This window comes from Heterodontus francisci, chromosome 17 (genome assembly GCF_036365525.1).
Source record: "Heterodontus francisci isolate sHetFra1 chromosome 17, sHetFra1.hap1, whole genome shotgun sequence".
Classification (NCBI taxonomy): Eukaryota; Metazoa; Chordata; class Chondrichthyes; order Heterodontiformes; family Heterodontidae; genus Heterodontus; species Heterodontus francisci.
The window spans coordinates 6854449-6871062 of NC_090387.1; the positions used below are offsets into that span (position 1 = coordinate 6854449).

The 16614-nt window shown below is 46.1% G+C and overlaps 1 protein-coding gene across 1 annotated transcript in view; it reads left to right on the top strand.

Annotated features, from left to right (window-relative positions):
* The first annotated feature begins 1103 nt into the window (after positions 1-1103).
* The window catches only part of nae1 (nedd8 activating enzyme E1 subunit 1), a 35476-nt gene continuing 19965 nt past the window's right edge, over positions 1104-16614 (top strand). The window contains exons 1-9 of the mRNA XM_068049062.1: positions 1104-1229; positions 3193-3296; positions 3393-3453; positions 5466-5496; positions 6412-6483; positions 7606-7685; positions 8755-8864; positions 10073-10182; positions 16096-16158. Of these exons, the coding sequence (XP_067905163.1) occupies positions 1165-1229; positions 3193-3296; positions 3393-3453; positions 5466-5496; positions 6412-6483; positions 7606-7685; positions 8755-8864; positions 10073-10182; positions 16096-16158 (696 nt within the window). The 5' untranslated portion in view covers positions 1104-1164. The remainder of the gene's footprint in view (positions 1230-3192; positions 3297-3392; positions 3454-5465; positions 5497-6411; positions 6484-7605; positions 7686-8754; positions 8865-10072; positions 10183-16095; positions 16159-16614) is intronic.

Sequence of the window (16614 nt, forward strand, 5' to 3'; positions counted from 1 at the left end):
GTCCCTTTAACTAACCAGGGTCACTGCCCCTTTAACAATCAGAGACAGACACTGTCCCTTTAACTAACCAGGGTCACTGCCCCTTTAACAATCAGAGACAAGCACCGTCCCTTTAACAAATCAGGGATACTGTCCCTTTAACGATCAGAGACCAACACTGTCCCTTTAACTAACCAGGGTCACTGTCCCTTTAACAATCAGAGACAGGCGCCGTCCCTTTAACAATCAGAGACAGGCACCGTCTCTTTAACTAACCAGGGTCACTGTCCCTTTAACAATCAGAGACAGACACTGTCCCTTTAACTAACCAGCGCCACTGTCCCTTTAACAATCAGAGACAGACAATGTCCCTTTAACTAACCAGGGTCACTGTCCGTTTAACAATCAGAGTCAGACAATGTCCCTTTAACTAACCAGGGTCACTGTCCCTTCAACAATCAGAGACAGACAATGTCCCTTTAACTAACCAGGGTCACTGTCCGTTTAACAATCAGAGTCAGACAATGTCCCTTTAACTAACCAGGGTCACTGCCCCTTTAACAATCAGAGACAGACACTGTCCCTTTAACTAACCAGGGTCACTGCCCCTTTAACAATCAGAGACAGACACTGTCCCTTTAACTAACCAGGGTCACTGCCCCTTTAACAATCAGAGTCAGACAATGTCCCTTTAACTAACCAGGGTCACTGCCCCTTTAACAATCAGAGTCAGACAATGTCCCTTTAACTAACCAGGGTCACTGTCCCTTCAACAATCAGAGACAGACAATGTCCCTTTAACTAACCAGGGTCACTGTCCGTTTAACAATCAGAGTCAGACAATGTCCCTTTAACTAACCAGGGTCACTGCCCCTTTAACAATCAGAGACAGACACTGTCCCTTTAACTAACCAGTGTCACTGCCCCTTTAACAATCAGAGACAGACAATGTCCCTTTAACTAACCAGGGTCACTGCCCCTTTAACAATCAGAGACAGACACTGTCTCTTTAATTAACGGGGGGGGGGGGGGTGGTTCTCCGCCCACAGTGCCCTCTGCTGTTGAGCCGCCGCCCTTTCCCCGGTGCCGAATCTGCCAGCACGAATCAGACACCCGGTTTGAGGTGGTGCCGAATGTGCTGCGGAGGGTGACTGGGAGTCTGGATTTACCTGTGCTGGGGTCTCCATGGCGGCGGCGAGCGGCCTCTCCGGGCAACTGAAGAAGGAAGAGAAATATGACCGGCAGCTGCGGTGAGTGGACCGACCGAACCGGCATCCGTCCCGGCTTTTACTGAAACCCGGATTGTCAGCTTCCCCATGTAAAAGTGGGGTTCACCAGTTTTCTGCTGGATGAATGGGAGCCAGATGTACCGCTGTGATGGCTTACTAAATGTAAATAAATACCTTGTCCAGATTTTTGGACAATTACAGGCATCATAGCCGAACCCCAGCCTGTCCTGCTCCGATGTTCACATAGAGATGCACTCCAGCAGGATTTGCAAGAAAATGATGAGGATCAGGAACCCTGACTATTTTGTTTTCTCTTTCTTGATCAATGACTTCAAGAGGAAGTTGGACGGCCACTTGAGAGAAATAAACTTGCAGGGCTACGGGGATCAAGCTGGGGAGTGGGACTGACTGCATAGCTCCATTGAGAGGTGGCATGGACTCAATGAGCCAAATGGCCTCCTCCTAAGCTCTAAATGACTCTGATCCAGTGACATCAAAGCCAATTATAGCATCTCCATGATTGCCGTAACCAACATTGCCACAGACAGCAGTCACTGGATAGTAATCCTGTATCCTAACTCTCACCAAGTCCCATTCATTCATCACTGACCTACATTGACTCCTGATCTGCAATGCCCACATTTTTAATTCTCATCCTTGTTTTCAAATCCCTCCATGGCCTCATCCCTCACTATCTCTGTAATGTCCTCCAGCTCCACAACCCTGCGAGATCTCTGCACTCCTCCAATTCTGGCCTCTTGAGCATCCCTGATTTTAATCGCCCTATCATTGGTGACTGTGCCTTCTGCTGCCTGGGCCCTAAACTCTGGAAAACCCTCCCTACACCCCTCTTTCCTCCTTCAAGACGCTCCTTAAAACTTACCTCTTTGACCAAGCTTTTGGCAATCTGCCCTAATATCTCTTTATGTGACTCAGTGTCAAATTTTGTTCAAGAACGCTTCTGTGAAGCACCTTGGGATGTTTTACTATGTTAAAGGTGCTATTTAAATGCAAGTTGTTGTAATCAAGGAGCCCTCTCTGGATCCAGCAACACCCAAGCCAATTGTAGAGCGCCCACTGCTCCCCAAGATGAGATCACCCAAGTCAACCAAGACCAGGCGTAGAGCCTTGACTCTTGTGTGTATGGCTTCACTACATCCAGGCACAGTTATTTACTTAGTGAGCCTTTGGAGGGAATTTTATGCTCTTCCTCATGTCAGGTTTGGAGGCAGGGAGAGCATATAATTGGGCGGGATAGTGGTGGTGGGGGGTGGGAGTCTGCCACCTTCCCACCTCCACATAAATTTCCAGGGTGGAAAGGCCAGTTAAGGGATTCATCCCACCGCTACCGGAATGAGCCTAGCGGCAGGCAGACCTATCACCACACAGGGAGCACGCCAAGCAAACCTGTGTGAGTTGCTTTCCGGCTCCGGGTGGGGTCGCTCATTTAAAAGGCACAGTGCCTGAACAAGGAACCCAGCATAGGGAAGGGGAAGGCTACAGAGAGCCAACCTGCTGCTCTTGCTGTTGCCCCCCCCAAACCCCTCCTGCTGTGACTTACCCGTGGCCTGGTTCCAGGGCCTTGGTAAGTCCAGTACCACCAGCAGCCACTGCCTCCACAGTGCTGCTGCTCAGTTAAAGAAGTGCCAGCCTCTGATTGGCTGGCAGCTGTCAACAGGTGGGACTTAAGTCGCTGGGGTCCTTGATCCCGGGGAAGCCCTGTTGCTGTCCGCTTAAGTGCCTGATTGGCACTTGATCTGGCAAGGCTTGCCCAGAGGAGGCGATGTGGAGTGATTGCTGACGCTTTGCTGGTGGTTGAGACCCCCCCACCCCCCCTCCCGTAGCCAAGACAAACTCCTGGCCTGTGTGTGTTTGTCTGGACAGGGGGGTGGAGGTGATCGTGGTGGTTGTGGGTTGCTAAAGAGCTGTCTGCTTTTAATAAAGTTGGGAAGTTTAATACCACTGTCTGCGTTTTCTCCCTTAGGCTGTGGGGTGATCATGGACAGGAAGCACTGGAAGCTGCTCATGTCTGTCTGATTAACGCCAGTGCCACCGGCACTGAAATCCTGAAGAACTTGGTGCTTCCTGGTAAGATTGGAGCAATAAAATTACAATCAAACAAAGACTGTGATGAATAACGAACCAGACCATCCTTAATTTTCATTTCCTCTCTTCTGGTCCCAGGAATTGGATCTTTTACCATAGTGGATGGCAGTGCTGTCGCTGGGGAGGATGTTGGCAATAAGTAAGTCTTTAAACATCTAGACATTTTAATTTGTCCATGCAAGTTTTACTGTGTAATAGGTCATTTTATATATTGGAGAATGCACAGGCTAGAGTGCTGCTTGACCCCAACATCTAGAACTCACTCCCTCAGCATCAAACTCACCACCTCCTTTTCGATTTTTTTTCTCCATGGTTTCACTCCCTCCTAATCCCTTCTTTTCCATTTCTCCCTTCATGGGGTCTTGAGTCAATGTTGAAAACTCCCAGGGCAACCCCTTCCCGACTGTCGTGTATATCACTGTGCTGCCACCTCTGCTGGGTCTGTCCTGCCAGTGGGACAGGACATACCCAGGGATGGTGATGGCAGCGTCTGGGACATTGTACAGTGAGTATGCCTATGTCAGGCTGTTGCTTAACTAGTCTGTGGGACGCTGTCCAAACTTTGGCACAAGCCCCCAGACATTAGTAAGAAGGACTTTGCAGGGTCGACAGGGCTGGGTTTGCCATTGTCATTTCTGGTGCCTAAGTCGATGCTGGGGGATCCTTCCGGTTTCATTCCTTATTGACTTTGTAGCAGTTAGATACAACTGAGTGGCTTGCTAGGCCATTTCAGAGGGCATTTAAGAGTCAACCACATTGCTGTGGGTCTGGAATCACATGCAGGTAAGGACAGCAGATTTCCTAAAGGGCATTAGTGAACCAGATGGGTTTTTACAACAATCGACAGTTGTTTCATGGCCGTCATTGGATTGGGCTAGCTTTTTTAATTCCAGATTTATTAATTGAATTCATATTCCACCTTCTGCCATGGTGGGATTCGAACAAATGTCCCTAGAGCAATACCCTGGGTAGGCTGTGATGTCGGGAAGCATTTCTTCACACAAAGGGGAGTGGAAATCTGGAACTCTTTTTCCAACCCCCCCCCCCCCTCAAAATGCTGTTGAGGCTGGAATATCAACTGAAAATTTCAAAACTGAGATTAATAGATTTTTGCCAGGCAAGGGTATTAAAGGACACAGAACCAAGGCAGGTAAATGGAGTTGAGATACAAAAGCAAAATATTACAGGTGCTACAAATCTGAAATTAAAAACAGAAAATGCAGGAAATACTCAGTATGTCAGGCAGCATTTGTAAACCGAGAAACCGTGTTAATGTTTCAGGTTGATGACCTTTCATTAGAACTGGAAAACATTCAAGATGTAGCAGGTTTTAAGCAAGGAGGGACGGAAAGAACAAAAGGGAAGGTCTATGATAGGGTGGAAGGCAGGAGAGATTAAATGACAAAAGGGATGATGGTGCAAGGCAAAAGGAGATGGTAATGGGTCAAGTAAAGAAACTGAAGATGAGTGTAGAGGAGCTGAAAATGACAAAAGCAGAATATATAGGGCTGGTCCAATTAAGTTTCTGGTCATTGGTGACCCCCAGGATGGTTGGGGAGGAGGGGAAATAACGGTGGAGGATTCAGTGATGATAATGTGTTGACTGTCATGTGCCATGGAATCCTGTGTCCACCTGAGAGGGCAGACGGGCCTTGGTTTAATGTCTTATCCGAAAGATGGCGCCTCTGACAGTGCCGCACTCCCTCTGTACTGTACTGGAGTATCAGCCTTGATTTTTTTTGTACTGAAGCCCTGCGGTGGGACTTGAACCCGGAACCTTGTAACTCCGAGGCGAGAGTGCTATCAACTGAGCCACAGCTGATGCAAAGAATGTTACATGGATCCCATTAAAAAGCAGGCATAGCTAAAACCCATATGTGTTCCCATAGCAACATCTTTTATTTGGAGGAAGTGAGTGGAGTCAAAGGAGGAGTTGTTCAATAGAGTTGAGATACAGATCAGCCATGATCTAATTGAATGGTGGAATAGGCCTGAAGGGCTGAATAGCCTTCTTCTGTTCCTATCTTCCAATCTAAATGTCTTTGCGGTTATAGGTCTGGGAGTTCATTTCCCCTGATTCTCAGACACCAGAGGTGAGAAGTGAGTGTCATATTTCATTCTTGTTACTGACTGTATTTTATTCTCTTGTAGTTTCTTCCTGACAAAAAACAGTATTGGAAAGGTGAGCTCTTGTGTTTTTTTCCCTTAAATTTAAAAGCTGTGATTTGAAGCAATTCTTAACATTGTCACTAATGAATGGGGATTTTCTTTGCCAGGCTTGGCTTCCACCTTGATGCCTCCACTTGGGTGTATGGCTGAGCTCTGGAACTCGGTCTGGGGGCAGCTGAGTGCTCTGTGGGAGCAGTCAGAGCAGGGCCACAGTGCAAAAAGCCTGTGTGAATTGTAGCACAGCTGGATTCAGTGCTTTTGAGAGAGAGAGCGAGAAAGAGAGGTTAATAAAGCTATTTTAAAAAAAAAAAAGCACTGGGATTCATTTCTAGAGGAATAGAATTGAAAAGCAGAGAATTCTATGACTCTTAAGTTATGTTAAACTTGTATAAAACTGGTTAGATCACACTTGGAGTAGTGTGCACAGTTCTGGTCTCCAAATTATGAAAAGGACATGGAGGCACTGGACAAAGTGAAAAACATTTTACTAGAATGATATCAGGACTGAGAGTTTATACCTATCGGGAAAGATTGAACAAGCTGGACCTCTTTTACTCCAGAAAAGAGAATACTCAGGGTTTTTAAGGTTATAAAGGGTTTTGAGAGGGTAGACATGGTGAAGATATTTCCTCTAGCAGGTGAGACCAGAACTAGGGGTCATAAATATAATAAATAATAATCATTAATAAATCCAATCAGAAATTCAGCAGAAACTTCTCTACCCAGAGAGTGGTGAGACTGTGATGATAGGAGATGAAGTAGGGTGGGAGGGGACGGATGGAGCATAAACACTGGTGTGGACTAGTGTGAGCTGAATGGTCTGTTTCTGTGCTGTAACTACTTTGTAAGGAAAGGGAAGCTATTTTTAAGTAGGCAAGTAGCTGGAAAAAGGTAAAGTTTTTACATTTCAATTCCCCTTTCAATTCAGAACCGAGCCCAAGCAGCCACAGAGCTGCTACAGGAGCTGAACAGTGACGTCAGTGGAAACTTCATGGAGGAGGTGAGGATGTTTCTGTCGAGCAGGGTAACAAGATTGTTTCATTCGAAAGTGGCATTAAAGACAATGTCCTTCATCACGTTGAAAATGCACAAACTCTTTCACACAATAAACAAGGAGAAACTGTGTCCACTGGCTGGAACGCCAGTAATGGAGGTCACAGATTTAAGATAATTGGCAAAACAACCTGAGGGGAGATGAGGAGAATGTGGCCAGTTGTTACAATCGGGAATGCGCTGCCTGAAAGGGCGGTGGAAGCAGATTCAATAGTAACTTTCAAAAGGAAACTGGATAAATACCTGAAAATGAAAAAATTGCAAGGCTTTGGGGAAAGAACAGGGGAATGGGACTAATTAGATAGCTCTTTTGTAAAGAAGCGGCACAGGCACAGTGGGCCGAACGGCCGCCTCTGCTGTGGCAATGAGTTACATTTGGAGTGCACTTGGGCTAACGGGTGTGACAACATCCCGCAAAGAGCACAGGCGCTGAATTTCCAGTTAATTTGTTTGTGCATCTGTTGGTTGGGGTGTCGTTGGATTGGGGTGGGGGCTGGTTGGGGTGTCGTTGGATTGGGGTGGGGGCTGGTTGGGGTGTCGTTGGATTGGGGTGGGGGCTGGTTGGGGTGTCGTTGGATTGGGGTGGGGCTGGTTGGGGTGTCGTTGGGTGAAGGTGGAGTGTTGGGTGCTGTTGTGCGAGGGTGGGGTGTTGGTCGGGAGTGCTCCATTCAAGGCCTCCTTGATGTCAATCTAAGTCAACAGAACGCTGGGATGGGCAATAAATCCTGGCCTATCCAGCGACACCCACATCCCAGGAATGAATTTTTAAAAAATAACCTTCATCTGTTTCGGGATGTGGGGGACATTGGCATTCCAGTTTTCGTTGCCTGTCCCTATCTGTCCACAACATTTGGAACTGGAATCACACAGGCCAGACCAGGTAAGGAAGGCAGGAACCCTTCCCTGAAGGATGTTGGTGATGCAATTAAGTTTGTACAAGAAGCCAGCAGCTTTTGTGAAGGAAAGGCTATTGGGAAGATATTTGTGTTTGAAGCAAAATGTTTTGTATTTGCTACTTTTTTATATCTTGTTTAGAATTGACTGAGAAATGAAATGTGGACTCTTTCAGAGCCTTGAACAGCTGCTTGAAAATGATCCCACATTCTTCCTCAGATTCAACATGGTGATCGCTACTCAACTCTCAGAAAAGTAAGCAGTAGCTTTATAATACTTGTACATTTACCTTTCTTCAGTCATTGTTTTCCCCTCCCCTCCAGTCCCTTACAAATCAGGATTCTGATGAAATACTCTCTCCTTGCCTCAATGATTGTAACTCAATCAACACTCAGAAAGCACAACTCCATCCAGAGCAAAGCAGCCTGTCCATTACATTAAACATTTACTCCCTCCACCACCGGTACACAGTGGCAGCAGTGTGTACCATCTAACAAGATACACTGCAGCAACTCGCCAAGGCTCCTTTGACAGCACCTTCCAAACCCGCGACCTCTACCACCTAGAAGGACAAGGGCAGGAGGTGCATTGGAACATGTAGCTCCTCTTAGGATGTGCCAAAGTGCTTTATAGGTAATTTAAGTACCTTTTTCCAAGTGTAATCACTTGTAATTTAAGAAACATGGCAACTAATTTGCTCATAACAAGGTCTCTCAAACAGCAATGACCAAATAATCTGTTTTTAGTGATGTTGGCTGAGAGATAAATATCGTACTCCCCTGCTCCTCTTCAAAATAGCGACATGGGATCTTTTACATCCACACAAGAGGTAGACGGGGCCTCGTTTTAAAGTCTGATCTGAAATATGGCACTCTACCCCATAGTACTGCATTGGGAGTGTTAGCTTCGATTATGTGCTCAAGTACCTGGAATGGGACCTGAACACACCACTTTCTGATTCATACCCACTGACACCGAGTCAACTTGTTGCTATTTGTTAATTTTTAGTGAAACACTTGATTTGTTACAACAACCTGGCAGTTTCATGGTCATATTATCTGGTCCCAGGCCACAGATTTATTGAATTCAAATCTACAATATACTTTGGTGGGCGTTTTGAATACACCACCTCTGGTTTGCTCGTCCTGTACCATATCCACTAGGCTACCTTAAACATGGTTGGCTTTCTGCACGTCATACACCCAAGAAAAGCATCAAAATGCCAAGTTAGCCTAATGGCAGGAGTGCTTGTTGCCCTTTGTTATTTTTTTAGACATGACCATGTCCTTATCCAAAAATTAATGACTTTTGTTTGCTGTGTTAGTTTGCTGCTACGTTTGTCGACTGTCCTTTGGAATGCTGATGTGCCACTGCTGGTGTGTAGGACGTATGGGCTGGTTGGCTACATGAGGCTGGCAGTAAAGGAGCATCCTGGTAGGCGGCTTCAATATAATTCTACTTCTCAACCATCACTAATGATTCTCCTGTGGTGATGTTCAAAGTGAATTAGACAATAATAAAAACAAAAAGTGCTGGAAAATACTCAGCAGGTCTGGCAGCATCTGTGGAGAGAGAAGCAAAGTTAACATTTCAGGTCAGTGACCTTTCATCAGAACTTTGTTTCTCTCTCCATGGATACTGCCAGAGCTGCTGAGTATTTTCCAGCACTTTTTGTTTTTATTTCAGATATCCAGCATCTGCAGTATTTTGCTTGTGTTAATTGAATCAGACAATATACAGTTTTATTACCACAAGAGCGTTATAATGTATTGTTAAAAGGCATGGCTACAACATGGGCAGACTAGAGAAACTGTGATTGTTCTCTTTAGAGCATCAAAGGTTTGGGGAGATTTTATAGAGGTGTTCAAAGTTGTGATAGAGTAAACAGGGAGAAACTATTTCCAGTGGCAGGATGGTCAGTAACTGGAGAATACAGATTTAAGATCATTGGCAAAAGGACCAGGCAAAGTCAAGGATTTTTTTTTTAATATGGAGCGAGTTGTTGTGATCTGGCACATGCTGCCTGAAAGGGCAATAGAAGCAGATTCAATAGTAACTTTTAAAAGGGAATTGGATAAATACTTAAAATGGGGGGAAAATGAGGTCTATGGGGAAAGAGCAGGGAAGTGACATTAATTGGATAGTTCTTTCAAAGAGCCAGCACAGGTACAAATGCAAACTCTTCCTCAAAAGACGGGGGAAGCAGAGTCTTCGAATATTTTTAAGGCAGAGGTAGATCAGATTCTTGATGAGCAAGGATGTGAAAGGTTATCGGGGGTAGGCAGGAATGTGGAGTTGAGGTTACAGTTAGATCAACCATGATCTTATTGAATGGCGGAGCAGGCTCGAGGGGCCGAGTGGCCTACTCCTGCTTCTACTTCACATGTTTGTATGTACATGCGCTTGCGGGTACACACGCATACTCGTCTTGTGGTGAGTTTGCTTAATATCCAGCATTCAAAATCCTGAATTTATACCTTAAATTTTGTTAAATTATTTCTTTTCTCTTGAGCATGTCATGGATTGAGGAGGATTTCTGGGTTGAAATGAATCATTGAGGGCATAACATAAATTTAGCAAAACTGACAATGTAGATATTGAATTTAAGGCCTTGGTGGCTGATGCAGATGTTTTCTTTCCAGTTGTGGAATCCCACCCTGACAATGCGCTGGAAGATCTGAGACTTGACTCGCCTTTCCTACAGCTGAAGAATCACATTCAGGCATATGACTTGGACAAAATGGACAAAAAGGTACAGCAGAAACCTGAAAGGAACAGGGCTGAAAACCTATAAAGAGCGGGGCTCGAGGCCCTTCACCTAGCTGTCGTCCGGGGCAGCAGCGGACTCGCTGACTGTTCCTGCACGCGCTCTGTTTGGATTTAGTAAAAAATAAGAATAGTGACATCATTGAAATTCTGGGTGCTGATTGGTCAGTGGGCGGCACCTGTTATTGCCTGGGGATAACTGTGATTGATTTGGAGTTATAAAAAGGTTTCTTTTAAATTAAAGCCCTAGGATAGCTACCTGTAAATTTTTAATATTTACTGGCTATTCTAGTGCTGTTTGCATGGAGTGAGGCTGTAAGTTAAGTGTGGGTATTTTCATTGACTGGGGGCGGTCAAAGGTGCGCTTTGCTCTTTTTCTTTCTCAGCGTCAAAGGTACAGGGGATAAAAGTTGATTGTAAATAGCTGGTAAGTCATTACACTGGCATGTTTGTTTTTTCTCATTGTAAAAGTAAGTAATGGGGGGGCAGCTTGGCCAAGCGGAATGTACCTCCTGTGCAGTCATGGAAGTGCCATGGGACTTTGGTGAACATGTCTGTAGAAAGTATCTCTGGTTGCAGAAGCTTGAGCTTTGGGTTTCGGAGCATCTGGAGTCACTGGCGCATCTACGAGGTGGAGGACTACGTGGATGGCACGTTTCAAGAGGTAGTCAAGCCAGTGCCTAGGCGAGCACAGTCGGGTGGGTGACTTGGTGGATGCCAGACGGACAAAGAAGTCAGGGCAGGTATTGCAGGAGTCCCCAGAGGACATCCCACTTTCTAACCGGTATTCAGTTCTGAGTACTGATGAGGGAGAGGGTTCCTCTGGAGAATGCACTGAGAATCATGACCGGAATATCATGGCTGACTCGGCTGTGCTGGGATGGAGAAAAAGGGACAAGAGGGCAATAGTGGAAGGGGATTCTATGGTTAGAGGAACAGATAGGCGTTTCTGTGGTCGCAGACGTGATTCCAGGATGGTATGTTGCCTCCCTGGTGCAAGGGTCTTGGATATCACTGAGCGGCTGCAAAGTATTCTGGAGGGTGAGGGTGCACAGCTGGAGGTCGTGGTCCACATTGGTACCAATGACATAGGTAGAAAGAGGGATGAGGTCCTGCAAAAAGAATTTACGGAACTAGGCAGCAGATTAAAAAGTAGGACCTCAAAGGTTGTAATCTCCGAGTTTCTTCCAGTGCCACGAGCTACCGAGTATATGACTAGGAGGTTCGAGTAGATGAATGCATGGTTGGGGAGATGGTGGAGGAGGGAGGGCTTTAGATTCTTGGATCACTGGGCCTGTTTCTGGTGAAGGTGGGATCTGTATAAGATGGACAGGTTGCACCTGAACCAGAACGGGACCAGCATCCTTGCTGGGAGGTTTGCGAGTGCTGTTGGTGGGGTGGGGGGGGGGGTGGAGTTTAAACTAATTTGACAGGGGGATGGGATCCAGAGTGCAAGCACAGTAGGGGGTGATGTACAATCAAGTATAAATGTGAAGCTAAGTCAGTTCGGACGTCAGAGTAAATGTAGATCTGTTAAGGCTCAGGCAAATAATGCAAGGCTGGATTGTATCTATTTTAATGCAAGGCATCTAACTAGTAAGGCGGATAAATTGAGGGCGTTGATTAACACATGGGAATTTGATATTGCAATTACAGAGACATGGTTGAGGGAAGGGCAGAACTGGCAGCTTAATATTCCAGGGTATAGAATCTTCAGACGTGATAGGGGAGAGGGTAAAAGAGGACGTGGCATTGCACGTGGCATTAAAGAGACAATTACTGCAGTAAGGAGGGATGATCTCCTAGAAGGTTCCTCTAATGAGGCCATATGGGTAGAACCTAAAAACAAAAAGAGGGCTATTACTTGGCTGGGAGTGTACTACAGGCCTCCAAACAGTCAGGCAGTGGTAAAGGAGCAGATATGTAGGCAAATCTCAGGTGCAATAATAATAGGGTAATAATAGTATGGGATTTCAACTTCCCCTATGTTAGAGGGGATAGTGTTAGTGCAAAAAGCTTAAAGGGGGCGGAATTCTTCAAGTGCATTCAGGAGAGCCTTTTGAGCCAGCACATAGGGAGTCCGAGAAGAGGAGGAGCGGTACTGGACTTAATCCTAGGGAATGAAGCTGGACAAGTGGTAGAAGTGTCAGTGGGGGAGCATTTCGGGGATAATGACCATAACTCCAAGATTTAAGGTTGTTATGGAAAAGGACATAGAGCGTCCGGAAATAAGAGTACTGAATTGTCCCATGATGTTTGTTTTCTTGAGGCTTATGCTTAGGCCAAATTCGGTGCAGGCAGTCGCAATCCTGTCGATGAGCCTCTGCAGACACTCTTCAGTGTGAGATGTTAATGCAGCATCGTCAGCAAAGAGGAGTTCCCTGATGCGGATTTTCCGTACTTTTGTCTTCGCTCTTCGACGGGCAAGTTTGAACAACCTGCCACCTGATCGTGTGTGGAAGAAAATTCCTTCTTCTGAAGACTTGAACGCATGTGAGAGCAGCAGGGAGAAGAAGATACCAAACAGTGTGGGTGCGAGAACACAGCCCTGTTTCACGCCACTCAGGATAGGAAAGGGCTCTGATGAGGTGCCGCTATGCTGAATTGTGCCTTTCATATTGTCATGGAATGAGGTGATGATGCTTAGTAGCTTTGGTGGACATCCGATCTTTTCTAATAGTCTGAAGAGACCACGTCTGCTGACAAGGTCAAAGGCTTTGGTGAGATCAATGAAAGCAACACAGAGGGGCATCTGTTCACGGCATTTCTCCTGTAGCTGGTGAAGGGAGAACAGCATGTCAATGGTGGATCTCTGCTCGTAGGCACACTATGCCTCAGCGTAGGCACACTATGCCTCAGCGTAGACATGCTCGGCCAGCTTCTGGAGCCTGTTTAAAACAACTCGAGCGAAGACTTTCCCCACTATGTTGAGCAGGGAGATTCCATGGTAGTTGTTGCAGTCACTGCAGTCACCCTTGTTCTTATAGAGGGTGATGATATTGGCATCGCGCATGTCCTGTGGTACTGCTCCCTCGTCCCAGCACAGGCAAAGCAGTTCGTACAGTGCTGAAAGTATAGCAGGCTTGGCACTCTTGATGATTTCAGGGGTAATGCCGTCCTTCCCAGGGGCTTTTCCGCTGGCTAGAGAATCAATGGCATCACTGAGTTCCAATTTTGTTGGCTGCACGTCCAGCTCATCCATGACTGGCAGAGACTGGGCTGCATTGAGGGCAGTCTCAGTGACAACAATTTCCCTGGAGTACAGTTCTAGGTAGTGTTCCACCCAGCGGGCAATTTGCTTGCGTTAGTCAGTGATTGTGTCCCCTGATTTAGATTTGAGGGGGGCGATCATCTTGATGGTTGGACCAAAAGCTCTCTTAATGCCATCATACGTTCCTCTGATATTTCCGGTGTCACAGGCCAGCTGAATATGACTGCATAGGTGTTGCCAGTAGTCATTTGCGCAGCACCTGGCTGTTCTTTGTGCAGCGCTTCTGGCTGCTTTAAGTGCAACGGATGTTAACTTACTGGGGGCTTTCTTGTAGTTTAGCAGTGCAATACGCTTAGCAGCTATGACAGGTTCCAGCTCTTCAATTTGAGATTGAAACCAGTCTGCGTTCCGCTTCACACGTTTGCCATAGGTGGTCATTGCTGAGTCATAGATGGCGTCTCTGATGTGGGCCCACTTGGTCTCTGTATCCCCTGTGGGAGTGTTTTGAAGGGCTTTTTCAAGTGAATTTAGAAACTTGGGTAACAGCTGTGGATGAGAAATTCTGCTAGTGTTGATGCGCGGGCGGCCCTTCTGCTTGGAGTGATGCAGCTTCTTTGGTTTGAGTCTAGCCTTGCTGCACACCAGGGAGTTGCCGGTGTCGCAGTCCGCACTGTGGAAGCTGCGTGTGATTTGAACGCTGTTTAAAGCGGCTCGCCTTGTGACTATGAGGTCCAGCTGGTGCCAACGACGAGATCTTGGGTGCCTCCAAGAAACCTGGTGACAGGGTTTAGTGTGAAAGATTGAGTTGGTGATGCAGAGATTATGATAGGTACACAACTCAAGCAGTCTCTGTCCATTCTCATTCATCCTTCCAATGCCATAGAGCGCCCAAGGCAGGAAGGCCATGAGTCATGGTCGACCCCAATCAGTGGTAGAGAAATTATGGGAAAAAATTCTGAGACATAGGATTACTCTCCACTTGGAGAGGCAGGGATTAATCGGGGATAGTCAGCATGGCTTTGTCAGAGGAAGAGCGTGTCTAACTAGATTTAATTTTTCGAGGAGGTGACTGGAGGTATAGATGAGGGTAAAGCAGTTGATGTCGCATATATGGACTTCAGTAAGGCTTTTGATAAGGTCCCGCATGGGAGATTGGTTAAGAAAGTAAAGGCCCATGGGATCCAGGGCAATTTGGCAAATTGGATCCAAAATTGGCTTAGTGGCAGGTGGCAGAGGGTGATGGTCGAGGGTTGTTTCTGCGAGTGGAAACCTGTGACCAGTGGTGTACCGCAGGGATCGGTGCTGGGACTCTTACTGTTTGTAGTGTACATTAATGGTTTAGCAGTTGTTGCAGTGAGAACAGAAATGTGTGGAGTAGGGCTGAGGGATGGGCTGAAGGTATTGGAGGGATGAAGTGAAGCTGGAAGAGAGCCAGTGAGGAGGGACAGGCAAAGGAGGCAGAGAGAGAGAGACGAGGAGTCTGGACTTGATTTGATCTCAGCTCCTACAGCTGAAGGGGCTGAGACTGCACCAGTGAGTCCCCAGACGTGTGTCACATTTTGACGGAAGGAATATGTTACTAGACAAGCCCTAAAGTGACTAGACAGTGATTGCTGGCTCTTGGATAGCTTCAGTGGTTGGTATTTATGTGATGCTGGTGCAGTGCGTTTGAGGCAGTCGCTTGATAGACGTGGCATTCTTATTTTGGAAGTTTGTAATCTGTTGTGAAAGTGAAACCAAGTAACCCCTTGCTGAATGTTGACAGACATGGAGATGGAAGTGGGTGGCCTTGAACAAGTTATGTTTCCATTTGCCCTTAAAGCTAATCATTAATTCTCACCTCTGATTCCCCTTCCTTGCTGTGGGAACACGGTCTCCCTTCTACTTGGAGCTGCTCCTCGGTGGCAGGAGAGAGTGGGAACTTGAAGCGTGGGGAATCAAAAATCCCATCACCTTTGGATCTTGCACTGCACCATAGTGATTGGATTTTCTCTTTGGTATGTTGTACATGGAGAACGAAATCATAGAATAGAATAGACCATTGATTGCGATGAATAGTCAGCAACTCTGATATCATTGTATTGTGTGACAGATGGGATGGTAGCAAGTGAATTGGATGGACCTTGGTCTTTCATAATCCATGAGTTCCAATATGGAGTGAAGCACTGGGCATAGTAGGCTAGACATCTTTGGCACTTGCATTCAAATCTAGCCCAGGCTAATGGGATGAAAGTCCTCTGTGGTTGTAAGGCTGCTACATGAAATGAACTTGGTCAGCTTAATGAATGTGGGAACAGAGCATCGAACTGCTTCTAATTCACCATTAGTTGCCATTAAATTGACAATCTCCCGAAGAAGCTTCAGTATGAGGTGAGGTGAGAGAAGGATTGAAAAACGCTGCACAAGTATAGATGATGGCACTGTGTAGGTTGGGTTGAGTCGTGGGGGCTTTAGCTTGTGTTTAACCCATGCTGTACCTGGGAGCACCTCATGCTAGCACTATAGGTGCCTATAACAGGAAAGTCTATTCCCGAGTATTAACTTTTGCCTCTAAGTACATAAAAACTCTCACCCACAAAAAAGAAACTTTAAAAAAAGCAATGTAAAGTAAGATACTGTGATGTATGGTCATGTCACAGTAGTACACACTGTAGTAACTAATGCAGTTTATTCCCATAAATGCTGCAGGACCATAGCCACACACCATGGATAATTGTGGTAGCCAAATACCTGGAAAAGTGGTGCAAGGAGGTATGTTGTGGATTTTCTGTTATTATTACATTAATGTGTAATCCTTAGCCTGCTGAGCAAACAAAATCCCACCCCCACACATTTAGAAGACAAATAGTTCTGTACATGTTGGAAAATATGACTTCAATCTCTGCAGGATTCGCTGCACTTTATTTCTGATGCCGCTATTAAAATGTATAAAATTCAAATGTTTAAAATCTCTGCACAATGTTACAAATCTTATGTCTGTGGCATGTAGAGATTGCAATTCCTGCCTCTTGTTTAACTGGTGAGATTTTTCTCCCTTGCCCCCCCCCCCCCCCCCATCCCTCTGTTTTTCCCCGCCCCCCCCCTCCTTCCCCCAGTTATCATCTGTTTGAATAGCAGAGCAGGCTCGACAGGCCAAATGGCCTACTCCTGCTCCTATTTCTTATGTTTCTATGTACACTGCCTACAAGGCACAAGTCAGGAGTGTGA